Below are 18,016 nucleotides of genomic sequence, written 5' to 3' on the forward strand. Positions count from 1 at the left end.
TAGGCCTGGCATCGAACGCTCCGCTACGTCCAACTGCCGAAACTCTACAGGGTTCGCCTGAGTGGGGAACTCGACTGGAGCCAAAACGCACATGAATCCGCTCCATGTGGAGGGGAGTGGCGCAGCAAGCCGACACTAGAAAGGGAACTTCGGGAGCTTCGGGAAGCGAGCACACAGGAAGAAACCGGCTCAACAAGTAGTCTATAAAACGTGTTAGGTGTCACCCAGCCCGCAGCTCTACAGATATCTGTCAGCAAGGCGCCGTGTGCCAGCGACCAGGAAGAAGCAACACTCCTAATAGAGTGGGCCCAACCCGGAAGGGCAAGGCACGCCTTGGGCTTCGTAAGTCAAGGCGATGGCATCCACTATCCAGTGGGCCATTCTCTGCTTGGAGACAGCCTTCCCCTTCTGCTGGCCTCCGTAACAGACGAAGAGCTGGTCTGAGCTGGTCCTGAGGTTTTGCGTTCTGTCCACTTATAGGCGCAGAGCGCGAATGGGACAGAGAAAAGCCAGGGCTGGGTCTGCCATCTCCGAAGGCAGCGCTTGAAGGTTCGCCACCTGGTCCCAGAAGGGAGTGGAAAGGGAGGTAACGTGGAGAATACACATATAGACTGGCCAGTTAGGGGCAGTACGACATATGGAATGTCGCTGAGGTGGTTCCAGCCTGAGAAGGATGGCGCTCATGCATGTCCATGAGCGCTTGGGCCTGGTGTACCTGCAAAAGCGCCATGGCAGTCCCATATGATTCCATATGTTGTACTGCCCCCTACTGGCCAGTCCATATGTGTATTCTCCATGTTACATTCCCTGGAAACGGCTCTTTTATTGAAAATCTCTTATTCAGAACAAAAAGAAAAAGAAACAAAAGGTTCATCATCTCCTGAAGAGCAGTTTGATCCACCTCCGGGTCGCCCGACGGGTCGTTTGCACCTCCGCTTGCCTCCTGGTTTGGCAGCGGCCTGGACAGACAGGGTTGACTTCCTACGGCTTGCTCCACGCTGAGGCCTGGGTGATGGCTGCTGCGGCGACTTAGTGGGAGCGGAGGATGCCGCAGGAGGTCGACCTCGGCGACGAGCAGACAGAGGGTCTGCGGCCGGCAGACGGGTGGGAGCAGCAGCGGTCCGCCGGGGCAGGATGTGTCGGATGGCCTCCATCTGCTTCTGGTCGGCCGAGAACTTTTGGGAAAACCTCTCGACCGAGTCTCCAAATAACCCAACCTGGGAAAGAGGGGGAATCCAGGAACCGATATCTATCGGTGTCCCTCATATATACCATGTTGAGCCAGAGGTGGCGCTCCTGGACCACCAAGGTGGACATCACCTGACCAACGGAACGTGCAGTTTCTTTCGTAGCCCGGAGGGTGAGGTCAGTTGTCGCACGGAGCTCACAGAGGAGCTCTGGGTTAGAACCACCTGGTGGACCTGCAAGAGTGCCATGGCATGGAGGGCGGAAGCAGCCTGTCCACAGGCTCTGTAAGCCTTCGCCGTAAGACCGGATGAAAACTCATAGGCCTTGGACGGGAGGCGCGGATTACCCTGCCAAGAGGAAGCGGACACTGGACACAGTGCACCCCCTCCGATGCTGCAACCGAAATCTGGTCGTCAGGTGGTCCATGCGAAGGACCAGCATGCTCCTTTGAAGGCTCTAACGATGGCAGCGTTTGTGAGGCGTGAGGGACCCACGGAGATTGCCTCGGCTGGGAAGCCCTCACGGTAATCCTCAGATCACCCTGGCTAAGCGCCGAAATAGGTCTATTCTGAGGTCCAGAATAGGCACTAGGTCGGGGCATAGGTGAGGAGACTGCACCTCTCTTGAGGTAAGCAAGTCTCGATCTTAACGCTGCCATAGTCATATTCCCACAATGGGAAAATGAGCTATTCACAAAGGCTGCCTATGTTGCTCTTTTGTGAAGAAAAAAAAGAAGCTCTTTTGTGATTCTCACACAGTGCTGAGGCACCCAGGGAATGGCCGCTGTGTTACTCAGTACACTTTCAGGGGAACGCCCACCGAACCAACACAATACCCTTTATGCTGTGACAACAGCAGTTGTTCGAGTTTTGAGCTCGCGGCCACTCGCTGTTCGCGCCGTCACACCAACACTAAATAGTAAGAAGGAGATAAGAAGCTTCTTCAACGCAGTAGCAGTCTGTTTCCACGAAGACAAACAGGAAACTTGGATCCGAAGTGCAAGACAAAGGTTCGTCCACCCGCTTTCTGTTTATACCCAGGCTATGGGGCGTGGCGCGTGACGTGAGTTCTGTAGACGCTCGAAGTTGATAGGGCTCCCTGAAGTGATCCCAATTATGTTGTCACGTTGACGTAACGTCGAACATGAGCGAATGATAGGAACACCATTTTCCTTTTTAATATTCTTGCCATAGCTTTGTGAATGAATCTAAACCCCATTTTATTGGTTTGCATCCTAAATGTGTTTGAATATTAACATTTTGCGCTGGTAGATATTGAAACTGTAAAAAGTAAATAATAATAATATTTTTTTTTTTGCTTTGTGTATAATTAGGTCAGATCTATTCATCTACAAATGCATTTCATTTTAGCTCCAGAACATTATCAGCAGACAACATTTATGCTGATATGTGGAATTACAGTCATCCTCTGGAAAGCTTCTAGATGCATCATATGCGACTGCATAGCCTGTTCCCTGAAGATGTTCTTTTGCGTTTCACCATTATAATAGACCTGATTTGAAAGGCGTTATTGATCTGCGTGTATTCTCTAATATCTTTAGTTCTTGTTATGTTTTATGTATGCTATATTAGTAGCCATATAATGTTGTTTCATAGTGACTTTCATTTTCAACCACTTTCCATCATTTTTTTTTTTTTTTTTGAGGGGCCAGAATTGCTCCAGCTGTCGGAAATGAGCAATTGATTGTGCTCTAGTGAAGCTTTATGGAGATGCTTCACCCTTGGTCACATCTGATTGGTGTGGAGAGCCCTCACTGTATATGGCAACACCTGCACATCTCCAGTCTGCATACACACCATATACTATGAAGTGTGACAAATACCAGGTGTGGGATGCTGTGGAGACAGAGTAGCAATTCCAAACTCTTGTCTATTGTACTTGTTCTGTGTTTTTCCAGATGCTGATCACTTGAAAAGATCACAGAAAACTTGTAATGTTCATAATTTCATCTGGTAAACAGCTTGTTTGTCTTACAGTGCCCTCACAAATGGGCACAATCACATTCACATCTCATTGAATAGGGTTCCAGCAGCTTTGTCACCCATTCAGCCATCTGTTAATGCTGGCCAAGGGCCCAACACAAGGGCACAACCACTATGGCCAGGTTGGCTCATGCCCGAGGTGTGAAAATTTGCATGAAACAGGGGAAACGTTTACACAACAAGAAACAGCTTCATTATACTGTGTATGCATCTCCTCTCTATGTTATTTGTATTTGATTTTGAGAATGAAGAACCCTTTTTGTTAATTTTGTTTAAAACTATATTAAGAAAGTTTCAGTTATGAAACCAGCATGGATCATGGACACATTAATTAAATGTTATTATGTAGCTGTGCTAATTAAAAGCTACTTAGACATTACGTTGCATGTATAAAGTTTATCTATATGTGGAGTGGTGAGCTATACTGATGGATGATTGTTTGTTGTGGCTGAGCATAATGAAGAAACTGATGAATCTTTCAGTAGCTTGATGGAGTCAGTGCTAAGGTTCTTCCAACAGCCATCAGCAAATCTAGTGCAATCCATATTCTTTTCAACACTGTAAACAATGCAAGAAATTGCTGACGGAGAAAGAAATATGAGAAGCATTTGAAACTCAGGTTCAGTGATATGCGTGGGAATTACCTTTCACAATCAGTACATAAAGTAGTTGACAGGCACTTCAGTCTATTGGTGAATATTTTTGGTTTAATTGAGCAATATAACACTAGAAAGATTGCTGACGTTATATTCACGAGTGCGTTTTGTTTAAAAACAATTCACAAATGTAATTTTGCTTTTATACAACAGTTCAATAAACAAGTTAATATCGAGTCAATTGCATTTTAGACATATTACCATTACTTTGACTACTTTTGCTTTTCCCAGTGAAAAAAGTTCCAAACAATACTGAATCAACTGTTGTGCATTCCTAAGGAACAAACAGTAGTTGTTGTTCTGGCTTGAATCAGTGTTTTAGAACAAATTGGTTGAGTTAATGATTTAATGACTCGCCTACAAAAATATCTTTCATTACTGAATGACACAGTATGTTTGAATGAATCAATTGAATAAATTAGATTAATTAACCATTGTACATTTCTGAGGAACATACAGTAGCTGTTTTGTTCTTGCATTTTTTTGAACAAGCTGATTGAGTGCATGATTCAATGACTCACCCATAAAAGCTGCATCCGACATTGCATACTATCTTGAGCCGGTACTTATTTTAAATAAGTAATTATATCACAGCCGCTAAAAAAGTATGCGGTTGTGTCTATATAGTATGAATGTGTGTAGTATGAATGTAATCTGGACATACTACATTCAACATGTTGTCATTATCATGTTACCTACCAGCATCAGTTACGTCACTTCACTGCCATTCATAAATCCTCTCCTGTGGCCTTATGGGATAGTAGAGTGTCCATTGTACACACACTTCAGAATCTTGCCGGAAGAAGTAGGTCATCCGGGTACTTTTTGCTTACTCTTTTATAAATACTGTGAATACGGGCATACTTCTTTTGTCACATACTGTTTTTCACCTACTATGTAGTATGAAGTATGTGATTTCAGATGCAGCCCTTGTTTCATTACTGAATGAATCAGTGTGTTCTTCTGAGAAACACACAGTAGCTATTTTGTTCTTGTTTCAGTGTTTTTGAACGAATTGGTTAAATTAATGATTCAGTGACTTGCTCATAACAGTCACTTGTCGCCAACTAATGGTGTTACAATGAAACCAGCAGAAAGAATTAGCACTCTTCTTCTTCATGTGAAATTGTTTGAAGTTGATGCTTTTTGGCATTTTTTTTATGCTCAATAACTTGTATAACAAATGAAACGACTTATCAGTCCTAAATAGGCCTGTTCTGCACCAAAAGTAATTATAAAACTTTTATTGCCCGCAGGAAATTTTCTGGATTTGAAGACACAGTACTGCTTCAGGTTGTTATGAGTGCTCAAAATAAATGTAGGAATAAAATAATTTTAAAAAAAATGAGCCCCACAATTTTTTTTTACTGTCGTCTGAATTTAGATGTGAGTATAGCTGTACCTGTATAGCTGAAATGATCTTCTGCTTTTATTTTCAGGTTCCATTATTAGATCTTTCCGCAGCTTACACTGAGATAGGATCCTGTCTGGCTCACATGAATAGGAAAATGTATTGTGCCGATGAGTATGTTTATGCATGTGCGCTTGTATGTGTGTACCTGAGTCTCTTTGTGGTTTGCTTGATGCCTGCCATTCTAATTGTTTTCTGAGATAAGCAGCATCTCTCAGTGGGATGAAGCTTTATTGTCCCTGAGTGTGGAGCGAAGCTCGTGTGTTCTCAGCTGAAGTGTGCGCTGTTTGTGTACTTGCTGTTCTCTCATAATGAGAAACACCATAACATCAATTTAGTGTAATTATTGATATCCCTCCTGTATAAGCCAAGTGATTTTTACAGGCTTCAAAACAGACATATCTTAGTTCTTCCCAGAAACAATTTTGGAAATTTACTCTAATTTAGTAATGAATGTTAAGTCATGTTAAAAGAGGGGTTGTCTGATGTTTTGATAGTTTGATAGCATAGTTTTTTACCTCTCTAGGTTCTAAACTAAAGAACCTAGACCAACAATAAATGGTCTTGCACCTCCATATCTGTCTGATCTACTTTACTCTTATCCCCTGCCCGGTCCCTTAGATCAGCTGAACTTGGTTTGTTGTCCATCCCTCGTTTCCAGTTGTCTACTGTAGGTGGAAGGTCATTTAGTGTTAATGCTCCTAATTCATGTAATTCACTACCCCTTACACTTCATAATATCTCATTTGTGTCTACATTCAAGACTCAGCTAAAAACATATCTATTTAACATGTATTTTGGATAATGTGACTATATGTGTCCTTCCGTGATTGTGATGTGTATGTCAATGTATTTTAATGTACAATGTAAAGCGACCTTGAGCTACGGAAAGGGGCTATATAAATAAAACTTCTTCTTCTAAACTAAAGAGTTTGAAATCTAGTTTGCACTCCAACTTTGTCTTGGGAGATCATTCTTGGTGTTTGGACACTAAGTTGAAACTGCTGAGTATGATCGCGCTAGTGAATTCCAGAGCATAAACAATGGACGCAGCACTCTCTCCCACTCACTCCTCCATATCGCCACCCCCTCTCCACCTATCTACAGTCGTTGCTGTGGAAACATACAAAGAGATTTGTAAGCAGGCGGCTCAAGTTCTGTTGCCATGGCAACGGCTGGGTTTCATCAAGGCTTTGGGGGTCTAGTTCTCACAGTTTTTCCAAAATTTGTGACCACCGCCAGACTGTCGACTTCACATTAAACCTGCAGTATAAGCAGTAAATTACTCCTGATTGCGAGGAGGAAGTATTCCTTGCTGAAATGGACCATCGAGCGGGGGCTTATTAAAAGGCGCTTGTGGCGTCTTACGTGACCCAGCTTTTCTTTCTGGATATGCTGTGCAAGACTCATAATTTATCGCTGATGAGAAAATTCCTCTTCCTCTGAACATTCTTTATGGGCATAAAATGAGAATGGGCTTTATGAAAACCTAATTGTTGGATCTAAAGGCATTAAAAAGGCCCATGCGAGCTTCATTTCCGCCGAGCGCTCACCTGTCATAATTTCATCATAACATTATTCAGGAGCACTAATGAAGATAAAGAAAACCTGACAGTAACAAAGGGTATTATTAGAATTTCCAAAACTGCCACTCAGGTCTTAATTACTGCGGGAGACTAAAGGACCGCTATGAATATTATTACAGCTCAAGTCCCTCCTGTGATGACCTGTCTTACGACCCGTCATGGTTTATGTATCAATCTACATCTCCAATGTTCCTTCTGAGGTATACTTTAAAGGGCCGTTCACATAGGATGCTTTTCAAAAACAGAGTGTTAGACAGAGTGCAGCGGAATCGAAGAGAATGCTTTGTTTTTTGTTTTTAAACAAACTAGTGATGGGAAGACTGACTAATTTCTGTGAATTGATTCAGCATCATCATGTGATCCCCTGACATCCTGGCATGGGCATATTACATGCACTAAAATGTTAAACACCAGCACATATTGTAATGGTATTGTAAACTAATGGTAATTAGAATTTCTTCCTATGAATTTTAGTAGGCCTATTGTTTTTGTAACGCTCAAGTGAAAATGTTTTTCACTTTTGAAAAAAAAAAGCTATTTTATTTTATTTAAAAATAGAAAAATGACAACATGATGGATGTTTCCATACCTCACGCCTGCATAGTGCATACCTAAAGGACTTTGAAATGTACGTTTCATCAAAATCCGTACATCAGACACAGATAGTGGGTTGTTGACTCTGGAACTGCTCACATTGATTCAGTCCCATTCATGAGTATATAGTTCAAAACAGTTTTGTGAACTGTTCAACTGATTCATTTGAGAGATACAAATCAAAGTTGATACATGTTTACAGTGGAAGCAATATCTGTTTCATGAATTAAATTTTTTTTTTCAAATTAGAATCTTTCCAAAGACCCTGTTCACTTATGTTCACAATGGTTCGTTCACGAATCAGACTTCTCCTGTGCATCCAATGTAAACTGCTTCTCAGAAGTCAGTAAGTCTAGGCAGCCATAGTTGCAGCCCTTTGACACAAACGGAGGCCAAAGACATGATGGAAATGATCACATTCTCAGAATCAAAGATCTGAGCTCATCTCGTTGGTGAGTCTCTTGTGTACCCTGCACTGGTTTATTCTCTCACAGATAAAGAGAAGCAGTGCTTTGAAAGTTTTTTTATGTTCCACATGCCCAATCTCAGGATCAGTCATTTGTCTCAGACAGGAAGTTAGTGTTACTGGGGCGAACACTCAGGGGGGAACCAGAGATAAAAGTGTACCTCATACATAAATATTCATGTCAGTTTTGGATGAGGTTTGAGAAATTGAATCTCATTGCAGTGACTCACCATGTGACAGGCGCTAGATCTGCAGACTCAATGTGTTCGTAGGGCTTAATTATGCCCTTAGACCAAGCGTAGGACTGGTGGGTGCAATGGCCCATCATCTCCATGAACCAGAAAAACTACAAGGACGGGCAGAATAAAATTTTCAGGCTTGAATGTACAGAATCAACCGTAGCAATGCACGCAGTCTCTGAAGAAATACACACTATCTATCTATCTATCTATCTATCTATCTATCTATCTATCTATCTATCTATCTATCTATCTATCATCGATCGATCGATCGATCGATCGATCGATCGGCACGTAGGTCAACCAAAACTGTATTTTAATTCAGATGCAGCCCTGTAACAGAAGCAACATCTTTCAGTCACTCAGATGTAATGTCAGGTGTAATTTATGTTTTCTCAGTTTATTCAAGGGATAGCCCTAAACATTTCTAAAATGGACATTACTGTAACTTTGGTTGTACTGCTTTGCATACTTCATTAAAGAACAGCTTAGGAGATAACAATATGGATAAACTATTTTTTGTTGTTGCTTTGCATTAGTTCTTACAAGCAAAAGCTTTTGTCATATAAACATCCTCATTGGTCCAAAGTGAACAAGAGAGATGAATAAGACCTGCAAGCTTAATATTAATAAATAATAAATAAAAAAACGTTAAAAAAAAATATGAGTGTGAATTTAACAGTAGACAATCATAAGTAAATAATGAATAAATCAAAGTACAATTAAATTAACCTTCACCAATGAGATCAGTTTAGTGTATCTTTATTAAATGTCATATGTATACAAATACACTACACAAAAATAGTATTTACATTACTGTTTTAAAGACAGCTTATCTGCCATGTGGTACATATCCTAATGTAAACTCACTGTAAACAAAATGAATTGCATTTTACACTCATAGATAAGAACAAGTAGCAATACTGAAACATGAAAAGAAAAAGATAAGCCCTTGAATCTGATTAGTTTCTCAATCCACATTATCATTTTCTAACTTCAAATTAATCATAACCTCATAACAATCAGACTTATCTCAGGCTCAGTCCATTAATCACAGTCAATACCATTTCTCAACCTCATTTCTCCCATAATTGAAATTTCAATTATTGCGCATAATTTGGAAATTTCTGACTGGAGCTAAAATGCAGTGAGTCAGTAAGTGCTTCATATTTGTGAATATGCTGTGATTTTAGGTACTAGTCAATTCTTGTGCTTATGTGTATATGTGAAACGAACTGACATAACTACTATTCATGCATCAACTGATTTAGCATTGAATCACTCATTGATAAAGAACGCATTTGAATAAATTTCATCCACTGAATTTATTGCCCTGTTATCTAGACATTGTTGTTCCACTCTTTATGTTCTGGTTTGTACTTTTCTGAACAGTTTTATATTGCAGCACATATGCTTAACTATTCTCTTTGTAAGTCACTTTGGGTAAAAGCATCTGCTAAATGAATTAAGATAAATGTATCACTATGTGCATTATATTCATATAATTTGAAATTTTAAAAATGTATATTACTGTAATCACACTGGTGTTGATAATATATAATGGAACTTGGCATACATGACAATACTGTACATCCTATATAGAGAGCCAGATAGGCCTAATAGAATAGTTTTTCTGTATAATAATATATTTTGTTTGGTCTCTCAAGTTCACATAGACATCAGAGCCATAGTAAAATTAAATGTTCAGCCAGGGAGCTCAACAAACAAATGCAATCGACCACCCGCTCTCCTAATACAATGTGTCTGTATACTGAACATGCCGGTGCTGATTCGGTTAACTAGGTCACTTGCACCCTCGATCTTAATTCGCCGAGCAGAACTTTGATTTCTGGCAGCTCAACAAGGCCCCCACAGAAACGGGCTCATTCAATCGCTGGCTGTTTCCAGGCACCTGTTCAGAGGTGAATGTGTGCAGCTGAGGATTGGATTAGCTGACTTATTCTTGCTCAAAGTGCCTGAATCAAATCAATCAGAGTCCTTTCCTTCCCTGCTCCTCATCTGGGACTTCCTCGGTATTGCAGCAGATGAAAGACTTGCTGCCTGTTCCCTGGCTGTTTCTAACAAAACACCACAACAGCCTTTGATGGACCTCCGAATTTGGCAGGAGAGTGTGTGCTATGAGATATTTAAAGGCTTTACAGTGCAGAGTTATGCTTCTTTTTTATTGTAGCTTTAGTGAGTGATGGAAGAAAGGAAAAGAATTAAAAAAATAAAACTACCGTGAATAATTAGCAAAAGTAAGATTTCACGATGCACAAACAAGCAGTTACGGCACTGCTCACTGCTCATGCACACAACATACAACAGAATAACTGAGAAGCATGGAGGAGAGTGAATTTTTACCAGGCAGTGAGGCTGACAGGATCCGTCTTAGACTAGAGTTATTCCACATGATCTGGTTCTCCTGCAATCAGAGGGAAGTGCAGGAGCAGGTCAAGTTCTTTGGGTTGATATTTCCAAGTTTACGCATTGCTGAATTAACTCAATTGGATACAACAAAGTTCATCGACCTGTTTACAAAAACCTCACAATGCAACATCCTGTTAGCATCAAAGACAGCGATGGAAGGGGAAAATAAGGATGAAGAGAATGAGGAAAGAAAAAGCTTTATTTTGTTTTCATCTCCACAATTACCACTCCATTAGAAACATTCTGTCTCGAACATACTATTGAATAAAACAAAATAAATCATTATGTTTAAATAAATAATGCTGAACACAACAACTTCAACCAGCTACTTCTTGGCACAATGTACTGTATAATCTGCATAAATATATTGGCAATGGTATAAATATACTTTTATAGTTGTATCTTTTTTTTATGGGGGGGGATGAAATAAAATGCACCTTCTGTACGACACATTTGTAAAAGTGCAAAACAACCTTACATGTGGCAGCAGATACACCTACTGATGACATTTTGACAAATATTTCAACATGCTCGTATGCATTTGAGAGTACACATAAAAAAGTAATGCCGAATGTTACGCAAAAAGGAGACCAAACACATATTTCCAAAGACACAAGTTGTATCCAAGCCTCCATGTTTTTTAACAGTGTTGCTCATGGCATGACAATGCTACCTCCGCATTATTATATATTTTCAGTAATGCGACCATCGCTGCTAATACTCTTCTGACTCCATATTTCAAGCGTCATTTGTTTAGTTGCTTGACCGAGGTGTTTTATAATGAGAAAACTAAAGGCACAGCCTCAAGCCCAGTGTTTTCATGTCGCCATCATCAAATCAATATCACACCCAACAAATTTTCAGTATATTATTTCAGATAAGAGCATCACTCTGTGTTTCATACTCCACGCCAGCCCTTTAATATCTGGGATCGATAATCCGGTATGTTTCATTTCTGTAATGTCTCATCTCTCCAAAGCCATTCTTTCCATACACATTTATTAGATCTTATTGCTATTGATCTGAATCTTTTCGTGTGCCAATTCTTTACATCTGTTTCCTTTTACCTTGCCATTGACAGAACACAAACACATCATTGTTACAGTGGATATAAATTGTGGTGAACTGAACATTTCTAAGTGTCCCTGGCCTCACAGTCAGTGGATGTTATCGTGAGAGCGTAACATGCTCACCCCTGTTGTGCCTCCAGTCCACTAGGGGCAGTGTGGAGAGTCATTTCATGACAATAATCACTTTTGGCTCTCTGCCACTTGCTTTGAAGCATTTTCAGCCTCTCACACAGTCACCTCAGTCTTACTGTTGGTTACAAAGTAGGGCTGCGTTGGTAGGTAATGATGACTGCGGGCAGTGTGTAGCTCATTAACTCGCTCCATCGTGCACACCTTCCTAGGGCCGTAGGTTTTGCGGTAACCCGCAGTCTCTGCGTTCTCCCAGCTCCTCAGCATGCCGGGGTTTGCGATTGTATTGGAGCTGTAGGCCATCGCGGGATGGGCCACGTTGGCTTTAATGCTTTTGGGCTTCTGTCCATTTTGTTTGAGGCACGGGACCTCTGTGACGTAAGAAGCCGTGGGCTCCACATGCTCCATTCTGACTGAATGAAGCGGCAGGCTTCCCTTAGCTGCCAACTCGACCAAGTGGCGGTGTTGCTTGTTGAGGAAATCACCATTGGCTTTGGCCGCTGATGAAAAGATAGAGAGGAAGAGGGAGGTTAGTTAATCTCAAGGGAGAAATTGCAATTATGTGAAGTTGTCATACATAAAAGTTTCATATAGTGAGAAACTGAAATTTTCTTCAGATAGAAGAGCGTTATGTACCCAGTCCAAAAAAGCATTACTTGAAATTATGCTACAAAAATTGCCTATTACAGGGAGCTATTGAGGAAAAAGTATATAGATGCTATTACTCCTAAATTAAAATTTTATATTGGACTGTTTTGGCACAACAAAACTAACATTATGGTCAATTGCTGTTGTTTCTGTAGAAAAGGTGGCACACTATGTACCTACGCTTCTGCCTATTTTGGGTTGAAAGGTTGTAGCATAAATGTTGAAAATATTATACTGATGTTAAAGAGGTCATGTCATGAATAATATATCATTAAGATGGATGAAGGGGTCATATTGCATTTTCTATTATTTATATTTTTATTAAACTTTTTTTTTAAATAATTAAAATATAAATATGTAATATTTTAAAATAAATATATATAAAAAAGTAGGTATGACCACTTTAAATCTTGAATTTATTTGAAAAATTAAAATGATGATGTTCATCTGAGTGAAATGGATTATCAAAAGAAAAAAATGGCAGAGACTTGGTTCTATCCATCGGTTGTTGATATGATGGAGGCAGATCTGAATGTGAGCTTGAGGTCTATTGTAAGAAAGGGGCTGGGTTTAAGAAGGCAGACTTAGGGGCTGTTTACACGACACCCTTTTCAACTAAAAACGTACAACTTTTAGTTTCGTGGGGAACAGCTCTTGAAGCGCACCCAATTCACAGTTGGTTCTTTAATCCCTCTCAAAGAAGAGTAGTGTCAGCTGTCTATCCTCACCTTCTTGAAGTTAAGCAAAAACAATTATCACTGAACACAATTTGTGTAAAGGAGACCAGATTGACTAGGCGACGGTATGGAAAAACATATTCTGTGCATCAAAAAATCCAAATCACCAATTTATTCATTTCAAATTTTGTCATAGTGGACACCAAAGAAACGTCCCCTCACTAAACATCACCTATCAATCCTAACTGTAATTTTTTCCCCTACCAACAAGTGGGAACATTCATGCATATGATGTGGAAATGTGAGAAGGTTTCTGAGTTTTGGGAAAAGATTACATCATTACTGTCTTTGATATGATAGGAAAAGATATACCAGTGCAGCCAGCTGTGCTCCTTTTAAATGATGATTCCAATTTAGGTTTCACTGAGCTACAAAGAAAGATCTGGCTGGCAGGTCTAAAATCTGCCGAAAAATTAATTGCGCAAAGATGGCTCCCTCCAAATAATTTATCTGTGTTCCAGGTCCTGCCAATATCCAGCAACTTCGCACAGCCATTGAAGAGGAGTGGACCAACATTCCACAGGCCACAATCAACAACCTGATCAACTCTATGCTAAGGAGATGTGTTGCACTGCGTGAGGTAAATGGTGGTCACACCAGATACTGACTGGTTTTGGACCGGAATACATCACCAGAGAGAAGTCTGTCATTTCATTGGAAGATCGAGTTGATCAATGACATTTTGACGATGAACTATGAGCTCAAATTTAAATAAATAAATAAATAAATTAAAATAAAATATGCATGTATGAATGGTGCACAATAAGATCAATAACAAGCATTTAGAAAATAGATAGGGGGAATTTCCATTTTATGACAACATATTGGACATAATCATCCAGTCGAAAATAACCATTACAGTTAGTACACAGTGCATTAGTAAAATTAGTGTCCCACGTTTCCTGCAGAAACATTAGCATCTGAATCCAAGAGTTTAACACACAAGCAGTTAAGGTTTTCAATCTGTGGTCAGTGCCTGTCGCGTTCCTCTGGGTTATGTTTCCTTTAACCAGGTAATTCATGTTTGTAAGGGGATCATTACTCTTAGAGTACCGGGCATCCTAGTGTGACTTCCTCAGTCTGCTTTTGATGGTCGGCTGCTTTGACGACCTTGGAGATCAACTTTTCACGCTTAAAACGAGTTTGGTCTACGGTGTGATGATAAATCTTATTTATTGCACATCTGCCCCTGTGGGAGAAGACGGAGACATTGCGTGCGGCGGACATTTTTTCACAGTTGCACTGCTCCTTGTATCAGACACATGGATCATCACAACAGACGGGTGAATCAATTACAGTGCTCAACAGTGCACATCCTCAAGAGCCATAATCAAGATGAATCGTGGTTTTGTAACTAGTGCCCCCAGACAGAGTTCAAATATCTATCGGCTCGAAACTCCATGACTCCACGCATGGAGTTAGTGTCATCAGGATCTCAAAGGGTTTGGGTGGGAGGATATTCTGGTGCAGGCCTTTATTAGAAGCTCCACTTCTCTATGTCTGGTGGAAATCCAATTCTCTGACCTTAGAGATGTATTTAGGGACTGAGAGAGAAGTATTGATTTGTAGAATTGGGACTTATCAGCTCTAACAATTTTGCACCTTTGAAGATTTTCATGGAGGAGGCAATTAAATAAGAAAAAATAACCATTATGCCAGAGGGTCAGTTCTTCTCTGCTCGATGATCTCGAGTATACATCATCCATGATAAGTTGAAATCAGAACATTTAGCTGTCTGGTAGGGAGGAAGCTTGAAGTGACTTCACAGTATAAATGATATGCATCAGTGAGATTCTCTTTAGGTCTCACCACATTGATTGAGGAATTCTCAGGTGATTAGTTGGAGAAACAATTGTAGCAACATACTACAGTTAAACCATGGCATTACATTTATGCGTTTATCAGACACTTTTATCAATAACAACTTCAACACAGGGTTATAATAGTCTTACATTTTTAAATTTGTTGTATTTGTCTTCAGTTCAGTGTGCAGCACTATCATTGTTGGTTTTAGTTTGATGATATATTTTATTTAGTTTTTATTTTAAATGTCTTTAAATGTAAAGACATTTTAAAAAGTTTTAACACCTTTAGACATTCAGTCTAATGCTATTATATCTAGAGGCATTTTCACATTTAATGCAAGGTGGTTGTAAAGATTTCAAGTTTTCTAATATGCCATTTCATATTATAACATATTTTATCTGATTTAGTTTTGAAGTCATGCAAATTTATTGTAGTTTAGTTTCAGTTTTCCCAGTTATGTTTATTTTAATCTCTGTATGTACACTCTTAGGCCACTTTGAATGTGAAATGAATGTGAAAATGGATTTTAATAATGAAATAGCCTTAGACTGGACTATTTAAAAAAAATTACAGTTGCCAAGTGCATAGGCTTTCTAGCATTAATATTAGGCTATATAGCAACATTTGAATAAAGGACAGTCTTTTTCGCACATTTGATTGGCACATTTGACACATTAAGCCACGAACGTCCCGTGCCACAAAGAATGCAACTCTATACTTGATTAGTCTAATTTTTTTTTTTCATGTTTATCGGGCTAGATAATTGGTCACAGTCAGTTGATTACTTCACTGTATTTTTATTGTTAATCACCGGCTGCAGTTCAGGGTGTTCTAACTTACCATAAAAGTATGCATCTGTTAAAGGGGTTGCGATGAGTTTGTGTTATGTGACAGTGTGGCAATGAGTGTGTATTTTATAGTAAAGCAGACACAATTAATTACTTTTGGTATAGTGATGCTAGCGTAACCTGTCAGTATGCATGACAAAACTGCTGAAATTTTGAATCTAAGGCTTGGTGAGTCGAAATGTTGAATATGTTGGCCTGGGCAATTTTTCTTCCTGTTTTATGTAGTGATATTATTCAATGCTCTGCCATCTGTATTTGCTCAGTTTAGTTTCGTAGTTGTTGTAGCAATAGGTTTGTTTACGATCTGACAAATACGTGAATGGGCCATATACTGTAAGTTTTTCAAATCTGGGGATATTTTTTGTTACATCACCGCCCATACTACCCTTCTTCAGTGCTCAGCTGGTTCCGGCTCTGCTTGAACATGACAAGGAGTTCACTAAACTCAAATGTTCTTAATAGTCACCAGATCTCAATCCAATAGAGCACCTTTGGGATGTGGTGGCCGACAAATCTGCAGCAACTGAGTGATGCTGTCATGTCAATATGGGCCAAAATCTCTGAGAAATGTTTCCAGCACTTGTTGAATCTATGCCAAGAAGAATTAAGGCAGTTTTGAAGGCAAAAGGGGGTCATACCCGTTACTAGCAAGGTGTACCTAATAAAGTGGCAGGTGATTGTATACACTACTTTTCAAAAGATCAAAATATAATATATATTTTGAAAATATATGGCTCCTATATATATACAAGTGTATATATTTGAGTTTTCCTAATGAGATATATTTGAAAACTCCCAAGTGAACTGAAATGAGGTACAGTGACTCTCTTTCAATACAGATCCAGTGATAAAACAGCTCTCAAAGCCTCTTATTCCGGGATTCATTAATCATTTGTAAAATACTCTGCGGTAAATGCAATGTTCAATAAGAGGAATAATTTATGAGTTTTGCAAAGGAAAGATCCACATGAGAGTATAACACTGACATGCTAAAAATGATCCTTTCGAGTGTACATCCTTACCCACAGCCTTCAGTGAGGCGTATTTGTTGAGCTCTTTTGCCAATTGCTGTTGCTCATAGACATGGGACAGCTGGTTGAGGGCTGGATACTGGTGTGTTTGCATCATGTTGTTTATCTGGCCGCCTTCTGCAAACAAAACAAAACATTGTTAAAGGGTTGCATCATTATTTTGTCTTAATTTACAGAATTTTTTTAGTCATCCCTAATAATATGTATTGCTTACTGCTGACTAGTGTCACTTGGGATTCAATTGCCACCAATAACAAAAAAGAAACAGACACCTAAAGGCTCTACAACTTTTTGTACATACAGTATGTCACAGGCAGACGAAAGACGAATTCAACTGAATGGATCTGATAATGAGCTGTGCGATGTGTGTATGCGGCTAGTGTCACAACCCAGTCCAATCTGCCTCCTGTGATGTGACAGTCAAAGAATAAGCGATGGTATGTATATACAACCGCTCTCATTGATTTCCTCCCTTGACTTCCTCCTGTTCATAGAGATGAATTGTCAGCGGTGAATGACGATCAAAGAGGTGTAACCTGCGTGGCAGCGCAGAGCTCCTGTTGTGACTAATTAATCACTTAGCCCTGCAGCAGAGTTGCTGACACACGTCTGTACTGAGCGCCACGCAGTGAGTCATACCACACCAGACATCACACAGATTACTGCTCAACAGAGCTTCTGAAAAACACTATAGACTATACTGTACACCCATTAGCACTTAGTACGCTTATTTTCCCTAATGTTTTTGTCAAATAATAACAGATTATTTTCCTTTGTTTTGCAGAAGTGCATGGAAAATATTATTTATTTACTAACAGAAGTACTTCTTGACATCCTTTTATGCAATGTTCAAAATTGGATGACTCAGGGAAACGGATACTGAACACTTTGAGTGCACCAGTAGTAAAGTATTTGAGTGTCATTAGTTACTGTACTTAGTACTGTATATTTGAGTACCAAGGATATTAGCAACTTGATTAAGTATGTACTCTTTACTCCAATACATTAGTAATGAATAATTTAATTGTGCATTACATTTTGCATGGCTCCTAACTTTTTCTGCAGCAGTTTTTTTTCTATTAAAAAATAAGCAATATCGCCATCAACAGCGCATTGAAGGCACTATATGCTTTGCATTTTGCCCTTACTCACCTAAATTTGTCAACAAATCTAC

At 39.6% G+C, this 18,016-nt stretch overlaps 1 protein-coding gene across 1 annotated transcript in view; it reads right to left on the reverse strand.

The window, feature by feature from the left end:
• Positions 1–8,889: 8,889 nt before the first annotated feature.
• The window catches only part of shisa9a (shisa family member 9a), a 736,130-nt gene continuing 727,003 nt past the window's right edge, over positions 8,890–18,016 (reverse strand). The window contains exons 4-5 of the mRNA XM_077201149.1: positions 16,834–16,959; positions 8,890–12,272 (exon numbers count right to left, since the gene is read on the reverse strand). Of these exons, the coding sequence (XP_077057264.1) occupies positions 11,869–12,272; positions 16,834–16,959 (530 nt within the window). The 3' untranslated portion in view covers positions 8,890–11,868. The remainder of the gene's footprint in view (positions 12,273–16,833; positions 16,960–18,016) is intronic.

The sequence above is a fragment of the Siphateles boraxobius genome, unplaced genomic scaffold (assembly GCF_051911475.1).
Source record: "Siphateles boraxobius isolate OS27281-9 unplaced genomic scaffold, OSU_SipBor_1 46, whole genome shotgun sequence".
In the NCBI taxonomy this organism is placed as follows: Eukaryota; Metazoa; Chordata; class Actinopteri; order Cypriniformes; family Leuciscidae; genus Siphateles; species Siphateles boraxobius.